Raw genomic sequence first — 15,022 nt, forward strand, 5'->3', positions numbered from 1 at the left:
CTCGTCGTAGATTATTCTATTTCAATAATAACCTAATTTTTAATCGAGATTATGATTCATTTCAATAGAATACAATTTTTAAGGTTATTGTTATTAAAAAAAAAATTATGTTTCGAATATTTATAAATTTAAAGACATAGAGAAAAAACTACGAGATAAAAAATGAAAAATTTTGCAAGCGCTTCCTATTAAATGATACAAATGAAATGAATAATAACACGCATAAAAAATAAGAACAATCTACCGACCAAAAACTAGGATGAGCAACAAAATACAAAGCGAACGAAATCAAAACTGAATACCAGATTCATCCTGATTGATGCTAGCTAGCACAACAATGGCTAAAAAATGAAGCAAAGGATATCTATATATATATTATACAAGAAAACAATGTGAAATGACTGGTTGTTCATCATTCAGCAGCTGAATTTTCGTACTACCATGGATTGAATTCGGTGGATTTAATATCAGTCACTTCAATGCTATCCGAGCAATCTATAGCAGCCCGGTGTTCGGTATACTTGCCATTGTATTGATACACTTCGAGGTCTCCCCAGGGCGTGGGGGTGATTTCACTTGTAAGATCAAACCATTTTGGGGCGAAAGGATGGCCCTCTGCCTCTCGATTTCTCTTTTCAGCTCTCTGCCTCTCCTCGAGACTGAAACGAAACAACACTCCAGGTTAGATTCTCATTCACATTCTTGAAATAGGAATACAATGCTAACCAACCAAACACGCTCATCGGTGGCTTCAATCTCCACTCAGCCTCTTGAAAGTAAAAAGAAAAGCAGACCATAATCCTCTGTTTTAATGTCTTTGATTAATCCATATTTTACCCTCCTCTCTCCCTCAAAACTAAAAGAAAACAGATCTAGGCTTGATGTCTTTGACCCCTCAATTGTGTGAATTCACGACCGCGTGCACGGAGATGAAACAAGGATTGAAAAACTGAAATATGAGACAAACCTGCTCTTCTCAAAACCAGCTTTTGACATGTCACCAATCTCCAGGGCATATCTATCAGGGCGTAAACGTGAATCCGATGCTAATAACTTCTTTGGAGCAGTGTCAAAGCTGTTTAGCTTGTGTGCAAAATATGTATACTGGAATTTGTCCTCCTTTGGAGCATCAGCTACCCTCCAGACCTGTAGAACACAATTGTAAACAATCTTTACTCGGCATGCTTACTTTTTCCTATTCAAATTTGTATCAGTTAAAAGAAACAGAATTTCTTATGAATTTATTCAGCACAGAAATATGCAAGCAAACACATAAACTCCCACTGGCCATATATGCCAATCTGTAGTGAAAAAGAATACTTGAAAATCCTTGCAAAAAGAGGATGATTAATTTTTAGAGAACGTAGCATCATGTTAGAAATATGTTTCAACGCGGACAACCTCCCCCATTTTATTTGAGAAGTATCTATTTCATTAGCTTGCAATAATTGATTGGATATTATACCAGGAACAAGTGTTTAGATTTTCAGTTCCTAAGAAAATGGCAATAGCACACCCGTAACAGACTTTCATAAGTGCTTCCTATATTACGAGTTTCTGGAATGAAAAATTTTCAGTTTCTATAAAAGCATTGAATCTAGCAAAGGGAACTTTAGGAGTTTCATGTAGACAATTCACAACAATTGTTTTCTCTTGACAAACATCACCAGATGCAAGTATTCAGTCCACAATTTCATAAAAAAAGAAGGTTTCTTCTTTCCAATTCCATCAATAAGAGGGGCCTATAAAAGAAGGGAAGTATCTAGTCCAAGAAAAGGAACACAAGGTTTTGTTGCTCCTACTGTAAATATCACCTGGATTAAATAGTCTAATCACTTGCTCTTCAGGAAATGATAATTGTCACTTCAATGAAGCCACATTAATATCTAGCTCTGACGGCAAAACTCAAAAGACAAGGTACCTCAAACAACTGAATATTAAGCATACATCAAGGTAGCAGCATGAGAATATTTTCCAATTGAGATTCTCAAAATAAAATGAAAATATGCATATTGAACAAAGAATAACAGACATATATTGCATGTCATTCACATATCTAATTGATGCCACCTCAAAATTGCATGAAAATGTCAAAGGATCACAAAGTTAAACTCTTCCTGATGGAAAAATATTTAGATCCATTAGAAAAGCCATAAAAAAACATTAATGCAACAAGTGTAAAACACAACAGCGACAGCCTAGATTACACAATGGAAAAACAAATGCAATATGTTAGATACTAAAGGTGGTTTCATACTCCTATTCTGGACATTTACAGGGCACTGTCTATATGATAGTGAAAACTCAATATTGTCTTTTTTACTGAAGAGTGTTGAAAATCTACTTGGATGTGTAAATAAATGGCATGTAGCAGATCCAAAAGGAAAGCAACCAGATATATAAATATTCCAACCTCCTTCAGTTCAGTGCCTGGAAGAGGTTCCCCTTCCATATCACAAGGTTGATAACTCATTGACTCATTCCATTTCCCAGTCATCAGTATCTTGGGTTCCTCAGCAGCATTGTACACATAGCCATCCACTTCATAGCGACCAGCTCTGCCAATGGAAAAAATTCCAAGTTAAAGTGGAAAAAGAAAGCTTATAGACATAGATGGATGTAAAACAACACTAGCAGGACCTCAGCTAGAGCATGAAAACTTGTCATCACTCTTATCAAGTATCCATTCACTTTCTTTGAATCTAGAAGTTCAAGTAAAGATTTATGGAACACTTTTTTAGATATTATGTTATATAACGCAGAACACTTTTTCTTTCCAACTTTTCATGCCAAGGATGACATAATGACTATAGGTGAAAGTGCATGGACTTGGGGATAATACTTAAATTGCCTAAGTAAATAAAAGTAATCATTACCCGAACCAGCCACATGGTTGAAAACATAGAACAGCTTTGTCCCCGGTGGTCAAGTTTGTCATGATCATTTCCCCTGACGTGTCAACCCAAGTTCGTCCAAAGATTAAGTTGGTAACTTTTGTGGGAGGAGGTACCAAATCAAGAACCACACCATCTCTTTTAAGAGTTACGCGTGTCCTGTACAAATTAAGCACATTTACAATTTACAGAGTTGTTTCTCATGAAGGAAACCAAGAAAAACAAATAACATATTATAATTATAACACATCATGATTTAAATTATTAGAAAATTCCATGGCAGGATTGACCCAAACAACATGCAAAAAAAGAAACAGGGAACCTGAGAAGGTACAGTTGATTGACATAACATCACAGAACAACAAGAATTAGGAACAAACTCCAAAGAAACAAGGAAATTTGAAGCCTGCCAAGAATGGAAAAAAACATGGGTTCGAACTTCTATTGTTTTCCTGCCATTGACATTTTCTTTCAATCCCACTACATATTGAAGTATACAAAATCACCCAACCATACTGGCCTTTTGATCGTACTTTCATAGACTAAATCAATTAATCTGCTTCTCAATGCAAGACAAAGGCACTATGCCTTGAACCTAAAATCTTAACCCAAAACCACAATCTGTTGATGGTATTTGTAGAAATTCAAAATACAAAACATTTGTAGCCATAGAAGTCGCTAAATGTCTTTTACCTTCCAACTGGATAGATATCGATTGAGTTCCCCAAGAATTTGCTTTTCAACTTGGAAGTCACGTCGTAAGTAAAATGCTCGTTTTCTGCATGACCAGCACTCATTGGCGGATGATGACTTACCTAAAGCAAATATAAAACTGTGAAGAGCTGGAAAGAGAGTGCTGGGAAGCTACAGAAGAACTAGAAAAATTGCTGGTCCAAGATATCAAACTTAACTCCACTAAAGTTTATGTTTAAAAAAGAGAATGCGTCCATGTTATCATCGAGAAGCATCACAACAGAAGAAACTAAAAGGAAATTCACGCCCTGGGATCTTACCTGCTCAGATATAAATGTGATGCCACCATGATTAACCATTTCATAGGTCTCTCCAAGAATTGGATTAAATGGCTTCCAAGTACGTTGATATGCATAGTAGACAGATATAGCCCATGATGCTGCAGAAAACAACAGTTAGTCCCATGCATAATAACTAGAACAAAAACAAGAGAGAGAGAGAGATGCAACAGGATGCTTACTGGAATACACTAATCGCATGTAGGGATCCTCACATTTGTCAGCCATGTCTAGCAGGTATGAATATTCCATCAACTGTCAGAAACAATATATATTCTGTGACATTCCATCAACTAAATTAAAAGGAAAAAAGCACTTGGCTTCAATTGTCATATCATGAACCTCTGCTATCTTCTGTAGCGTCGTCATTGGCTCAGAAATAATAACTGGAAGTGTCACCATTGATGTAACATCAGATCCTATATACTTTTGCATCATCTTCCAGTAGCTGTCACTATCCTGGAAGAAGGAAAAGGATATTAATAAACAATTAGAAAGCTTTATAAGTTCTAGAGATTTTCAACTATTTTTCACCATATAAGAAAAAGTGACTTCCACACTACTATAAGCAAGCTAAACAATCAAGTTCCACGTCCAGCCATTGAGACATAGGGTCAATTACTCAGATGACTTAAACTGTATTTCATATCAAATTTCTATCCATAAGTGTCAAACAATCAAGATAACTACTGTACCTCCTGCTTCCACCTTCCTCTCTTTGCTTCCTCTTCAGCGTCCTCCGTGCCTCCCTCTGGATTAATAACTTGCAGTCCCTCATAGCCCAGCAAACTACATAAAAGACGCACCAAAAGCTGTCAAATAAGCAGAATCTTCCACTCACAAGACCAGCAGATCAATCCATCAATTACTACCCTACTCACTTTAAAACAAAAGAAAAACCTTGAGTTATAACAAGAATTTGAATTTTCGCAAATTAATTTAATAAACTTTAAAAATTCTCTCAAAAAAAAAAAAAAAAAAACCTTCAGCAGTGATTCATGCTCAAAATAATCAAATCCAACCAGAACCAAGAGAAATCAATCAAGCGAAATTCGAAGACAACAAAAATCTCTCTCCACAAATCAGCGAAAGTTCATACACGAGCATGAAGAAGGATTAGAATTGATTTCAAAAACCACAGACGGATCACGATTCAGTGAAATAACAAATTAGAAGAGGGATCCAAATTGGAATTACCCGTTGACTGATTTGGTCATGACGCTACCAAAACTAGACAAACTGGAAGCAATCGATGCGAAGAAACCGCCACCTTGCTTAGGATCATTAGGAGCCATTTCCTTTCTCGAATCAACCCTACTCTCTCGGCAGCTCCTTCGAGCAACGAAGCAAAATCAATAAAAAAAAAAAAGATGATAGAGAGAAAAAACACCTGCGTATATCTGTTCGAGAGTAGATTTTCAGAAAAGGTTTTCTTCAAAAAATTTCTTCGTACAGTCTCTGATTTCCATTTTTATAAGAAGAACAGGGAGGAAAGACGCTCTCCTGGTTGGCGGTTCTTCCATTTGAAGTCAAAAAAGATAATTCGTCTTCTGTGCTGTCATGGTTTCTCTCAGTTCCCCACGCGTTTAATTGAGAGCGTGGGTCTAGGATTTCATTAAAAGAACTCGTTTCAAATTGAAATTTCCGCATCCCTCCAATAAAAGATGAATTTAGGCGGCTCTCGCGGAAAGGTATCCACGCGCCTCCCTGGTTACTTCAACTCACGCGCGGACCAAAGCTTAGCCGGCAAGGCAAATAATTCAATCAACCAAACTTCTTCTTATTTGTTTTTTTTCCTTAGAATTTTTTTAGGGTTAAAAAAAAAGTGATATACATAGATATATATATATATATATATACACACACACACACACATTTCAAATACTCTTATTTTATATTTACATTTACTACTAAAGCATATAATTATAACTCTCTTTTTAAAGTAATTATTATTTTTTTTTACCATACATAAATTTTCCCCAATACTTTTTTATAATAAATTCTATATCTCATTACTCCATATCGAGTCTAAGTATTTTACAATTGATAATATTTTTACGTCTATTTATAAACAATATTTTGAATCGTAAATATTATAATTGATAGTAGTGCGTAAGTAAGTGTTAAGATTTTATTATATATTTAAGAATTATTAATTATGAATTAACTATTATTTAATTTAATAGTTATACAGTAGTAGAGTAGCGATGTCTTAATCATAAAACAGTGGTGTCTTAATCATGAAATAATTATCTCTTAATATCGGTAATTATAAATTAGTGGGTTAGTGATTCTCTTAACGGGTTAGTGTCTGTAATTTATTTTTATCGTATTTAAGCGGATTAATCCTATCAGTAAAAATAACTTGAGTTCAGTTTAATTTTCTATTATTCTATTTCTACAAAAAAATAAAATAAAATAATTTACGATTAAAATTTTTATATTCAGATATTATCCGAACTCGAAGTTTATAGATCCTAAATAAAAATAGTGCATCGTAATATACGTGAAACACATTTATATAGAGTGGAATGTTGGTTAAGATACGATCCGACCTTAGTTGGCCAATGGATGTGAAATCATGTGCTTACAATAGTTTTCCAATATTTTCTAATAAAGTGTGTATTTTCTATTCTTTTAAATATATAATTTTATGTAATTATGTTAAATATATGTATCGTTCTTCTAAAACATTCATACTAAGTTATATATATATATATATATAGAGAGAGAAGATTGTGAGTAGTCCAAGGGTGGACGACCCTATCAAATATGCTGTTTAAGAGTTTCTCTAGCCGTGGAGGGATTGAATTTTGGCGAGAAAGAATTTGCTATAAAGTATCATGCAAGAGGGTATGTAAATATATGTATGTATGTATATATATATATATATATATATATATATAGGGTGATGGAAACTTGGTAGGATTATAAGCACATGATTTCATATCCATTGGCTGATCAATACTTTAACAAACATTCCATTTTTTTTTTCATAATACCCAAATGTGTTTCACATATATCACCATGCACTTCCTGTTTAGGGTTCATACGCTTGAAAGTTGGAAAATCTCTATATATAGAGGACTTACCATGGACCCAGAAACCACAGAAATTAAAAGACTCTTCTCTCTCTCTCTCTCTCTCTCTCTAGTTTATTGATTGTCTGCAACATATATAACATATACATACATATAATATATATATATATGTATATACTATCAATGCCTACTTCTCATCAGAAGTGTCTTGTGTTAGGACTGCTAGTCCTCCTTATGAGCTTCTTGCCTCCAATTCAATCAACAGATGATTATGATTATGATGATGATGATGATGATGGGAATCTTGTAGAAAATAATAACTTTAATCGTCATAAGTTTCCTCAAAATTTTATTTTTGGTACTGCATCATCATCATATCAGGTATATATATATATATATATGTTCTTATACACTCTATTTTTCATTTTTTCCATATATATGTGTATATATATCTATACTATTAGTTGTTTTCTATAAAAATATATATATATATATGTACTGTTAGTGATTTTTAATAAAAATAATCAAATATATATATACACACATATATATTGAAATAACTTTCGTTATATTTAGTTTGAAGGTGCGGTAGAAGAAGACTTTCGAAGGCCAAGCATATGGGATAATTTTACTCATGCTTATCCGGGTCTACTCTCAATTTTTTCACCAACGAACATACCATACATACATATACATATATATATGTATATACATGTATATATATATATATATATACACGTGCAATACCATAGTGTATCCATATTCATGCAACTGGGAAATAATTAGTTTCATTGAAACTTGCAGAAAGAAACAATTATAGTAACGGAGATATAGCAATAGACTTCTATCATCGTTATAAGGTACGCAGATCAATTATTTTTACTAATTTGTACTGATACATATATATATATATATATATGTATGTGTGTGTGTGTGTGTATGTATATGATATATATCATCGTTATGTATATTTTTACTAAAAATATAACAGGAGGATGTTAAAATGATGAAAAGCATGAATCTCGATGCTTTCAGACTTTCAATCTCATGGCCTCGAATATTTCCTCGTAAGTTTATAAACTATTAATTCTTTTTCTTCGAATGTATGTATATATATATATATATGGGGGCATATATCTATTTAAAAATCTGTAAATTCAGGTGGAATGAACGCAACTGGTAAGATAGACATGAACGGGATCCAGTTCTACAGAGATCTTATCGATGAACTTGTCTCCAATGGTCGTAAATTCTATCCCTCAAATGTTTTAAAATATAAGTAAATGTTTATATATATATATATATTATATATACATATATATATATCACTCAATTAACTTTAAGTTTACTATTAATTACATGTCAAACTTAAGTTCTAAGGATTAATATACATATAGCAACTATATATATGTAGATTTTTTCCAAGAAAATAAGGTAGACCAGTTTTTCATATCCACACATACTGTTCTTAGTTTTTAATTTTCCAAATTTTCAGAAAACTATCTACTTACATTTAATTAGCCAAGAACACCAACTTCATATATATATATATATCTATATATACACACACACACACATAATCGATAAACAGATGAATAAAAACACACAAGAAACTAGTTTTATACTCTTGAACTTCTTTTCTGGTTCTAATATAAATTCAAATAAATTACCACAGGGATACAAGTATTTGTAACACTCTTCCATTGGGATCTTCCTCAAGCACTACAAGATGAATATGGTGGCTTTCTGAGTCCTAAAATTGTGTAAGTAAATCAGCTAGCAGACATCTAGATTCATAGATTCACATTCTTATTTTGAATTTTACAATCAAATATTATATGTACATTTCTAAATAGGGACGATTTTCGAACATTCGCTGGAATTTGCTTCAGAGAATTCGGCGATAGAGTAAATTATTGGGCTACTTTTAACGAGCCACGAGTTTTCAGCGTCGCTGGACATGATAGCGGAAAGAAAGCTCCGGGACGTTGCTCGAAATGGGTCGATCCTTCGTGTTTAGCCGGAGACTCTTCCATCGAGCCCTACATCGTCTCGCATAATATTCTTCTTGCTCATGCGGCTGCTGTCCAAGAATTCAGAAATTGTGATGAGGTTATAAATCTATATTACACAAAACCATTTTTAGTGTTAGATGGTATTTGACTATCAATTAACTATGAACATATCACAATTGAGTACTTAATTGGACTTACTTTATTCAAATACAAAAGGTAAAATGAAATTTTAAGTACTAATTCTTATATTTTTATATAGTAGATATATATATATATATCTATATAGTTGATACGACTTATATAGGAGAAAACTCTAATACGAATTTACGATTTAATTATTGTTCTAATACGAATTTACGATTTAATTATTGATGGACTCTCATTTTTTATCGTAGTAAAAAGTTTGTTATTTTTTGTTTTTATCCGTAAACGTAACTATAAATTTTGTATTTTTTTTTATATTTTGTGTAAGTGTATATATGTATATATTACACACACACATATATATAGCATGATGGATTCTTATATAAATTTACAGTGTCGAGAAGTTGGGAAGATTGGAATGGTACTTGCTCCACTTTGGTTTGAACCTTACTCTGACTCCCTTGTTGATAAGCAAGCTGTGGAACGATCTCTTGATTTCATGTTAGGCTGGTAAGATTTAAATACTGTCTGGTAATTCATTCAATCATTTGACATGCAATTTTAAGTTGAAATATAAGTATATATATATATATGTATATAATGAATGTATCTGTGCAGGCATCTAAATCCTCTAGTGTTTGGTGATTATCCACAAAGCATGAAAACTCTGGTTGGGGATCGCTTGCCTTCTTTTACAAGGATTGAATCTGCAACCATTAAAAATTCTTATGATTTCATTGGAATCAATTATTATGGTGCTATGTATGCAACTTACAGTAAAAATGGTGACCCAAAGAGGTCTAGATACGAAACTGATGTTCATGCAGATTGGCTCAGTAAGTACTATATATACATATATATATATATACATATATTATATCTTTCTTTTCTTTTTGAAAAAAGTTAGATAAAAGGAATGTTATATATTGTGCCATTTCTTTTTACTTTTACAGGAGATCGAAACGGAATTCCTATCGGTGAACCGGTACGTTAGATGAAACGAAAATGAAACTTTTAAAAATATATATTTTTAGATGTATAAAATGTCGTTATTTGATCTAAGTAGATGTTGAACGTCTTATTAATCGATGTATTCATTTTTTTTTAGACGGGGATGAGCAACATCTTAGTGTATCCCGAGGGCATTAGAAAAATTTTGAATCACGTGAAGAATATCTACGACAATCCAACTATTTATATTGCCGAGAATGGTAAAATTAAATTTTACTTAAAACTTGAAGTAATCTTTTTTAGTGATATATTTTTTTTAATCAGTATTATTGATTTCATTACGTAGGATATCCTCAATTTGATAACGGTACTTTAAATAAGGAAATAGCACGTTTCGATGTCAAGAGGAAAATCTACCATGAACAACATCTTAAGAATCTTCTGAAAGCCATTCGGTCAGTTTTCAGTTTCACGTATTTGTGATATAATAGTTAATTTACTATCTATCACCTGTTTATACCTTTGAAACTTATTTCTTATCGTGGTTATATACATATATATGTATAATATGTTATATAATAACCATTATGTTGAGTACATATCGGAACTTATACAGGAACGATGGAGTTGATGCTAGAGGCTATTTTGCGTGGTCATTAATGGATAATTTTGAATGGAATCTCGGCTATACAATCAGATTTGGACTAACTTACGTGGACTACGAAAATAACCTAGAACGAACTCCTAAATACTCGGCTTTGTGGTTCGAAAAGTTTCTCAAGACATAAAGCAAAGTGGTGATGATAAAAATGATATACATACATGTATTTGTATATCATTATGTTTCGTATTATACACTATAATATAACAAGAGACTCAATCTCTATTGTTTATCTAATAACATTTTGGGTATACGTGACTTAAAAATGTCATTGTATTATATGTAGTCACTGTCTCTTAAACTTCAAAATAATATGATGTACTGAAATGAAAAATACAGTTATGTATTGATATGTCTTTGAATAATCCTAAAACAAAGTAGAATTAATCAAAACGTGATATATCTATATACATATATATATATATATGCTAAAAGTCAATTCATATTAACAGAAAAAACATATATAATATATATATATATGTAAGTCAATCCCAAAGAAGAACATATATCAATACAAAAATGACGTCGTTTCTTACTGGAGAAACACTCCCACCTCAACGTGCATTCCATGACTTCCTCTTCCTTTATATATATATATATATACAACCTGAAGTGTATATGATGATCACCTACAAGGAAAACAAGAACTCAACTTCCTCCTTCTTTCCATGGCAACAGCTCCACCACCACCGCTAGCACCGCAGCAGCCATCCTCTTCATCAACTGTGTACGAGATCCTGCCGGCAACCGCACTGAAACAGACCATCTCCCTCCAGCAGCCGTCAAAGAAGAAAGGCCAAAAGAAACCCTCAAAGCTGCTCCGGCGATTTCGTTCCGCATTCCTGTCATTTCCGATCATCACGCCAATCTGCAAGTTCCCGGTCCACGTTGATAACCACCTTCACGGCGGGACCCACGTGACCGGAACTCTTTTCGGCCACCGTAGAAGTAGGGTTAACCTTGTTATCCAAGAAAACCCTAGGTCACTTCCTTTCTTGTTACTAGAACTAGGCATATTTACGGGGAAGCTTCTCCAAGAACTTGGAAAGGGGCTTGTGAGGATAACTCTAGAGTGTGAAAAACACCCAGTAGAGAAGATCAAGATTGCAGAGGAACCCATTTGGACATTGTATCATAACGGGAGGAAAAATGGGTACGGAGTGAGGAGAGAGGCGAGTGAGGAAGATTTGAAGTTGATGCAGATGCTGCATGCAATATCTATGGGTGCTGGTCTATTGCCGAGCGATGTCACAGATTACCCAGATGGAGAGTTGATGTATATGAGAGCTAAGTTTGAACGTGTTGTGGGATCAAAGGATTCAGAGACTTATTATATGAGCAATATTGATGGGAGCAGTGGACCTGAGCTCAGTATTTTCTTTGTCAGGATATGATTCATCCATGGGATTTGAAGAGTAGCAACACACACACACACACACACATATATATATATATATAGCTATCTTTTCTAGTGATTGTATAGCAACATTAGAAGGAACTGGTAATCTGGAATTACTGATATAACTGGCGTGTAAATTTGACTTTCTCGATTGTTTTTTTCTCAAATGTGCTAGCTATATTATACCTCTGGGTGCTTCTGACTGAGTTGTGAAGAAGTTCAACTTCATGCATGGCCGTATGGAAGAACATGGTTCTCTTTTTATTGTAAAAATTACTAGAGAGTATGACAGAAATTTAGCATTGTGTTTTGGTAAGATTAGAATCTTTTATAATTTTCATTTTCTAAACTTGTATTTTGTGGATTCATATATATATCTTATGAATGTATTCTATTCATGAAAAACATATGAGAGTATATATAATAACTAAAACATGCACAGAAGAAACTAAAATATTAAGAGAAATTAGAATTTTACATATCCATCTAAAGGGTATGATGATACACATATATAAAAGTATGATATTGCTGGATCATTTTAAGCAGCAGAAGTTTGATATCCACACAAAAAAAAAAAAAAAAACCCTCTCATTTGCACTTTGATATTTGTATAAAGCTTGATATATGTCGATACGTACACATATATTCAGGCAATCATATATTCATCAGCCTACTGGATATACCCTAACATCCCAATTAGCCTTCCTCGCAAGCATATCTTATTAATTTGCTGAAGATATATGTTGATTTTTATCTTCAGCATGTTCACTTGCTTCAAGATTTTGCATGGAGCATGAAGAAGATGCATGTTAGATAATATACATAAATTTATTTGGGACACCGTTATAGATTCACTCTACATAGCCACACGATCAAATGTGGTGCATTCTTTTAGCACACATCTTTTCCCGGCACTTTGAATTGTCGTAACATGTAGGCTTTTTCCCCGACATTCGCGATGCCAAGACGCTACTAAAGCGTCTTTAACAAATGTTGTTTCCTTCGGCTTGCAAAATCTGGTTGTGGGTTAGTCTTTGCACTAAAAACTTTCATCTCCATAAGATTGTAATTTAGCTTAATGAAAAACACACGAGAATAAAATCATGCAGAAAAATTCTTAAACTCCACTTGTTTATATAAGAACAATACGAGTAACTCCAACGCGTTTAATAAACAAATGTGAACAATACGGAACTCCCAAAACTCAGCAACTCTTGTTTAAACGTCGACTTGGTTTTGGCCCTTATAAAAGTTCCCGAGATTGATCGAAGATAGAACTTGGTTAAGCAAAACAAGTATGGGATTTTTTTTTTTTTTTTCTCGAGAAAATCCTCAACGAAAGAGGAAATTTGGAGACAGTTTGTAAGGTATAGAAGTATGGAGCTTTGATTGGGTTTAAAATTACCAGTTGGCCTTTCAAATCTCATGTTTGAGGTCAAATTTGCATGTTAAGATCCTCATATGCCGCACATCCCATATGGTGAAGTTCAACAAAATTTGGATTTTGGTACTTTCTTGCCATGAAAGCCCTAAGAAAGTATGAAAGTTTGAAAACTAAATTTAGTAGAAATTACTGTTAAAATTAAATTGTAATATGGGTTACAGTTGAAAACTAAATTATGTAAGTATTCATTTTATTAGATATCTAAGATACCCTCAAGATAAATAATGTTCTTATGAAGTTTCTTAATTAGATAAGAAAATAAAATTCTTTCCAAGAAAACTACAAGAAAAAAAAAAAAAACTGAATCAAACATATAAAATAAATAAATAATTTACCTCCAAATGAGAATACCTAATAATTCATTACATGGTTATTAATCCGGTCCAGGCATCAGTCATATAGCACGATATATATGAACTGCAATGTAAAAAACAAGGCATTAGTTATACCTATAAAGGTGAAAGTAATATATAGAAAAGGAAGTCAAAGTTCCTGACCTTGTTTCTTCCCCTTTTTTTTTTTTCCCCTTTATCTGTGTTTCGGATTCTATGAATTCTCACTCGTCGCCACGTGCTAACCCCGGTTTGGCGTATACTCAGGAAGAAAGTTCTTCCTCAAGCTGCATTTTGCATATTGAATACTCCCTCTCCAATAATAAAAATTCCTGTACATAACAAATTCGTTTAAGAATATTGTGTAAGAATGTAGTTTGGTTATTTACACACGCATGAACAATAAATGGTAACAATAAATCCAATAACAAGAAATTTGTCTTCCATTTGATGGCATAAGTAGGGCAAAAATGAGATGTGGTGACATGTAAAGTTAAGAGAGGATTAGTTTCAGGGAAACAATTTATAAAAAAGAAAGAAAACACTAGAGGAGAGGGAGTCAGCTGGCAGGAGTCCAGAAAACAACTGTCTACGACTTCCAGACGACCACTAACAACCTCTGTTTGTGTGCACGGGTTACCTCCCTCCTCCAGTCTGCCTCGCTCCTCAGGCCAACCAGCTCGGGTATTGACCCAGATGAAGGCACCACTCCTGTGGTGATTTCCGGTGATTACACAAGCAAGAAGACACCCTCGAATACCCTCACGTCAAGCTTCACTTCCTGACCAGAGTCTAGCAACATATGGAGGCCAGAAATGGACAGTCGGGAGAGCTGCACAAATCTCGACTGTAAGGACCCACTTTTCCCCAGCTGGTGAACCCAGTGAATTGTTGTCTATGGGAACCCGAACCTGCAATTTAACGATATTGAACAAATTTCCTTGTTTCCTTTGGATTTCTAGCTACTAAATTTTGACACACTGAAAATGCTTAAAGGATCCCTTACTAGGAGTCACATTAAATTGGATAAATTGCTTAATGTTGCATGTTGCAAATAGGGGCAAATCAGGACTGTCGAACTTTGTTGAAAAAAGTTTGAGAGTTAAAGGT

At 33.6% G+C, this 15,022-nt stretch overlaps 4 protein-coding genes across 10 annotated transcripts in view; 2 read left to right on the forward strand and 2 right to left on the reverse strand.

The window, feature by feature from the left end:
• Positions 1 to 163: 163 nt before the first annotated feature.
• Positions 164 to 5,495, reverse strand: LOC110807529 (oxysterol-binding protein-related protein 3A-like). Its single transcript, XM_022032673.2, has 10 exons — positions 5,123 to 5,495; positions 4,621 to 4,714; positions 4,268 to 4,384; positions 4,108 to 4,180; positions 3,908 to 4,026; positions 3,588 to 3,709; positions 2,877 to 3,053; positions 2,414 to 2,558; positions 968 to 1,146; positions 164 to 659 (listed from the first exon to the last, which is right to left on the reverse strand). The coding sequence occupies exons 1-10, from the start codon at positions 5,218 to 5,220 to the stop codon at positions 437 to 439; spliced, it is 1,347 nt and encodes a 448-aa protein (XP_021888365.1). The 5' UTR covers positions 5,221 to 5,495; the 3' UTR covers positions 164 to 436.
• Positions 5,496 to 7,157: 1,662 nt separating this feature from the next.
• On the forward strand, positions 7,158 to 11,021 carry LOC148240325 (beta-glucosidase 31-like). The gene is made up of 12 exons (XM_088209066.1): positions 7,158 to 7,347; positions 7,543 to 7,612; positions 7,771 to 7,826; positions 7,958 to 8,033; positions 8,128 to 8,208; positions 8,642 to 8,729; positions 8,823 to 9,078; positions 9,520 to 9,635; positions 9,744 to 10,027; positions 10,256 to 10,336; positions 10,423 to 10,531; positions 10,693 to 11,021. The coding sequence occupies exons 1-12, from the start codon at positions 7,201 to 7,203 to the stop codon at positions 10,862 to 10,864; spliced, it is 1,536 nt and encodes a 511-aa protein (XP_088065192.1). The 5' UTR covers positions 7,158 to 7,200; the 3' UTR covers positions 10,865 to 11,021.
• Positions 11,022 to 11,279: 258 nt separating this feature from the next.
• LOC148240326 (MIZU-KUSSEI-like protein (Protein of unknown function, DUF617)) lies at positions 11,280 to 12,724 on the forward strand. Its single transcript, XM_088209067.1, has one exon. It carries the CDS (start codon positions 11,406 to 11,408, stop codon positions 12,129 to 12,131), a length of 726 nt encoding a protein of 241 aa, XP_088065193.1. The 5' UTR covers positions 11,280 to 11,405; the 3' UTR covers positions 12,132 to 12,724.
• A 3-nt stretch (positions 12,725 to 12,727) lies between these two features.
• Positions 12,728 to 15,022, reverse strand: part of LOC110807519 (nuclear pore complex protein) — a 38,327-nt gene continuing 36,032 nt past the window's right edge. Inside the window, exons 24-27 of one of the 7 annotated variants that reach the window (XM_088209064.1) lie at positions 14,078 to 14,244; positions 13,932 to 13,997; positions 13,542 to 13,665; positions 12,728 to 13,152 (exon numbers count right to left, since the gene is read on the reverse strand). In XM_088209064.1, coding sequence (XP_088065190.1) covers positions 14,176 to 14,244 — 69 coding nt within the window. In that variant the 3' untranslated portion in view covers positions 12,728 to 13,152; positions 13,542 to 13,665; positions 13,932 to 13,997; positions 14,078 to 14,175. Of the gene's footprint in view, positions 13,666 to 13,798; positions 13,998 to 14,077; positions 14,245 to 15,022 lie in introns of those variants that run through there. The other 6 variants (XM_088209060.1, XM_088209065.1, XM_088209063.1 and 3 more) reach the window with 6 other exon arrangements.

The sequence above is a fragment of the Carica papaya genome, chromosome 8 (genome assembly GCF_054855325.1).
Source record: "Carica papaya isolate Zhongbai chromosome 8, ASM5485532v1, whole genome shotgun sequence".
Lineage (NCBI taxonomy): Eukaryota > Viridiplantae > Streptophyta > Magnoliopsida > Brassicales > Caricaceae > Carica > Carica papaya.

Excerpts from the sequence above, each read along its gene's own strand:
- LOC110807529 (XM_022032673.2), bottom strand. The coding sequence starts at position 5,220 with ATGGCTCCTAATGATCCTAAGCAAGGTGGCGGTTTCTTCGCATCGATT. Across the intron at positions 3,710-3,907 it reads TCACATTTATATCTGAGCAG|GTAAGTCATCATCCGCCAAT; the intron begins GTAAGATCCCAG and ends TATTTGCTTTAG. Across the intron at positions 1,147-2,413 it reads CAGGCACTGAACTGAAGGAG|GTCTGGAGGGTAGCTGATGC; the intron begins GTTGGAATATTT and ends TGTGTTCTACAG.
- LOC148240325 (XM_088209066.1), top strand. The coding sequence starts at position 7,201 with ATGAGCTTCTTGCCTCCAATTCAATCAACAGATGATTATGATTATGAT. Across the intron at positions 7,613-7,770 it reads TTTTACTCATGCTTATCCGG|AAAGAAACAATTATAGTAAC; the intron begins GTCTACTCTCAA and ends TGAAACTTGCAG. Across the intron at positions 8,730-8,822 it reads TTTCTGAGTCCTAAAATTGT|GGACGATTTTCGAACATTCG; the intron begins GTAAGTAAATCA and ends ATTTCTAAATAG.
- LOC148240326 (XM_088209067.1), top strand. The coding sequence starts at position 11,406 with ATGGCAACAGCTCCACCACCACCGCTAGCACCGCAGCAGCCATCCTCT.